This window comes from Brassica oleracea, chromosome C8 (genome assembly GCF_000695525.1).
Source record: "Brassica oleracea var. oleracea cultivar TO1000 chromosome C8, BOL, whole genome shotgun sequence".
In the NCBI taxonomy this organism is placed as follows: Eukaryota; Viridiplantae; Streptophyta; class Magnoliopsida; order Brassicales; family Brassicaceae; genus Brassica; species Brassica oleracea.
This window is the reverse complement of record NC_027755.1, coordinates 26015637-26018871: the sequence shown is the minus strand read 5'-3', so window position 1 is coordinate 26018871 and position 3235 is coordinate 26015637. Positions and strand designations below refer to the sequence as shown.

The 3235-nt window shown below is 33.6% G+C and overlaps 1 protein-coding gene across 1 annotated transcript; it reads left to right on the top strand.

The window, feature by feature from the left end:
- The first annotated feature begins 1904 nt into the window (after positions 1 to 1904).
- LOC106311071 (ocs element-binding factor 1) lies at positions 1905 to 2647 on the top strand. Its single transcript, XM_013748298.1, has one exon. The coding sequence runs from the start codon at positions 1976 to 1978 to the stop codon at positions 2534 to 2536; it is 561 nt and encodes a 186-aa protein (XP_013603752.1). The 5' UTR covers positions 1905 to 1975; the 3' UTR covers positions 2537 to 2647.
- The last annotated feature ends 588 nt before the right edge of the window (positions 2648 to 3235 follow it).

Here is a 3235-nt window from a genome sequence, read left to right as displayed (position 1 = left end):
TCGGTATATTCCGACGCCCAAAGTTCGTCGGAATACACCGAGGAATCCACTACGTCGGAATTTTCTGAGGAACGTTCTCCGTCGGTACATAGTTTTTCCGATGAACTCTGGTCTCGTGTGTCCGCATCGTAATATCGTCGGAAGTTCGTCAGAATGACGTTTCTCGGTATTCGTCAGAAAGTCGTCGGAAGTTCTGACGAAATTCCAACGAATATTTTTTTTCCGACAAAACGATACCGACGGACAAGTTCGTCGGAAATTCGTCGGAATCGGTCTATTCCGACAATTTCGGCCATCAGAATCCCTATGTTTTCTTGTAGTGAATATATATTACTACAAGAACTAATTGGACTATTACGAAAGTAAAACATTTGTTTTAGTTTTTTTCATTTGTTTTAGTTTTTTAATTTACCAATCAATATTTAAAAAGTACAAAACATTTGGCTAAAACTATCACACAACAAAGAATCTGTTGAATACACACTTCTCTTCTTCCTATTTGGAACTATAAATCTTTAATGAAGTTTCAAAAAGAAAGCTATACATCTTTAATCTCTCTTGCTATAAATGCTCAAAACACACTAAACGAAAATCTCTCCTCTAAATCATCTCAGATCATCTTCACAGATCAAACCATATGTTCATATACGATCTAGATCAATGTTAAATATTTATCATTATTCCTCTTATTCAACTTATCCCTCTCAATCTCATCATCTCCATCTGCACTCACTAAATACCCTTGAGTCTTTGTACATGCCGCATTCGTCTAACACCATTATATTTACTTTGATGTTTCAAGTTATCAATCCAAAGTCTTCACAAATATTGATAATTACATATTTTCTCAACCCATACATTTTGTATTTGCCGCAACTGAGATTTGATAAAATATATTTAGTAAAAAAGATATATTTTCCACGGTTGTAAAATAAAATGTTTAAGTAATGGTCATTCAATTAAAGGTTTATTTGTGGAATAACCAAAAAATAGTCACACTCACTAAATACCCTTGAGTCTTTGTACATGTCGCATTCGTCTAACACCATTATATTTACTTTGATGTTTCAAGTTATCAATCCAAAGTCTTCACAAATATTGATAATTACATATTTTCTCAACCCATACATTTTGTATTTGCCGCAACTGAGATTTGATAAAATATATTTAGTAAAAAAGATTTGATAAAACCAAGAAGTTTTGGGCTAGCGGTAAAAAGATTCCAACTGGAACTTCTACCATAGGTTCGATACATTTTGGCCACCTAATTTTGTAATATCGATGAATTAATTGCATACTCAGATACAAGGTCTCATGGGATTAGTCTTCAAGTCTAAAAAGTTTCCGAAATCTTCTACGATTGTAAAATAAAATGTTTAAGTAATGGTCATTCAATTAAAGGTTTATTTATGGAATAACCAAAAAATAAGAAATTAGTGTTTTAGAGAGAGATGAAAAAAGAGATACGAAGAGAAAAGTGGAAAGAGTGTGAAATTTTAGTTAGATAGTGAATTATGTTTTTTTGTGTTATTGAGCTTAATTTTCCTTCAATTAAATACGTTAATTAGACATCTATTATGTTACTTATAACTTATAAAAATAATAATTTTTTGGTCAACTTATAAAAAATATTTTAAAAAATAATTTCAATTGAGAAAATGAAGCCTGGCATTCTAATTTACTTTTGAGGAAGATATAATCATACAATCGACACGTGTCTTCCTCCTGATGCGACGCACTTTTTCTCTTTTGGTCTTTCTAATTTCTATGAAAAAAATGATAAAAAGAGGGAAAATTAAGAAAAAGCCCCATCGATTTTTACTAATATCTGACCAGAATAACCTCATGGGAGTCCCATTACCCGTCCATAAATATGGGCTTCCAACACTGCAATTCTTCCCTTTTCTCCTTCTAATCTCACTCTTTATATATTTGGAAGATTTTTTTTTAATTGTCTTTTTTCTTTGGTTAAGCCATGATGTCTACAATTCATCCGGTTTTATCATGTGAACCGGGTCAAACAACCCATGTCCCAGCTTTCGAAACCGGGTTCACTCCATGGGACAATTCACACCTCTTCTCGGTCTTCGACTCATCAATGAATATAATACCTCACTCGGTTCATGAGTACCTAAGCCCTGATTCGGTAAACCGGTCTGGTCCAGACGTTGTTCCAACAGATAGTTATACAGATGAGCGGAGAAAGAAACGGAAGTTATCGAACCGGGAATCGGCTAAGCGGTCAAGGGTGAAGAAACAAAAGCACTTGGAGGAGATGAATATCCAGCTAAACCAGCTCAAGATTGAGAACCGGGAATTAGAAAACCAGATCCGGTACGTTTTACAACATTTTCAACGAACAGAGACGGAGAATAATCGTCTGCGTCTTGAACAACGTTTGCTCCATAGTATGGTGTTGAACATCAGACAAGTTTTGATGTTGCATCAGATCGACCGGAGCTCAGATTATGTCACATGGCCTTACGATAACAATACTCGTGTTACGGTCCAACATGATCCAGTTTGTGATTTCTGAAATTGTTTTCGAGTTTAGTAAAATGAGAACACCTTTGTAAAAAAGTTTTTATAAGAAATGCATGTATGATCTCTCTTGTAACGTTAACAAATTAAATTTCGTTTTCTTTAATATGTTTTCCATTCCATCACATAATTATTTAATCTTGTCGTGTTTAAACTTTTTGATAAAGAAAAAGGTTACTGGCAGAATGTGTCGCCCGCGCGAACCTTTTTCATTCAACTGGTTCTTTTTTTTTTGTAACTTACATTCAACGATTTTTTTTTCATTCCAAATATTACCAATGCGGGGTTGATCTAGTGGTTCATGGAAGTTCGGCTCATTAGGTTCAATTCTTGTTGGACGGGGATTAAACAACCGGTTCTTGTTTCCATCTTTTAAAATTACTTGTTTTTTTTACATCCCGAATGACTTGAGTTATAAAAACACTTTGTTTGAATATCATTTTCATATTTTCAAAAATAGCACAAATGATTTAAATGACAATAATTTTAAACATTTATATAAGACTGATAATCAATTACAGTATACCGCATTAAGGTGTCGTCAAATCTTGATCACCAACAAGTTGATTTTGAGTCTCTAAAGACTAGTCGAAACCCTAAAAAGAACTATGTTAACATAATTAGCCATATTTTCAAGCATGAAATCCAAAACAACGTCACACAAGAAACATTGAGTTGGCTTACATGAGATTCC

Coding starts and splice junctions, on each gene's coding strand:
- LOC106311071 (XM_013748298.1), top strand. CDS start 1,976: ATGATGTCTACAATTCATCCGGTTTTATCATGTGAACCGGGTCAAACA.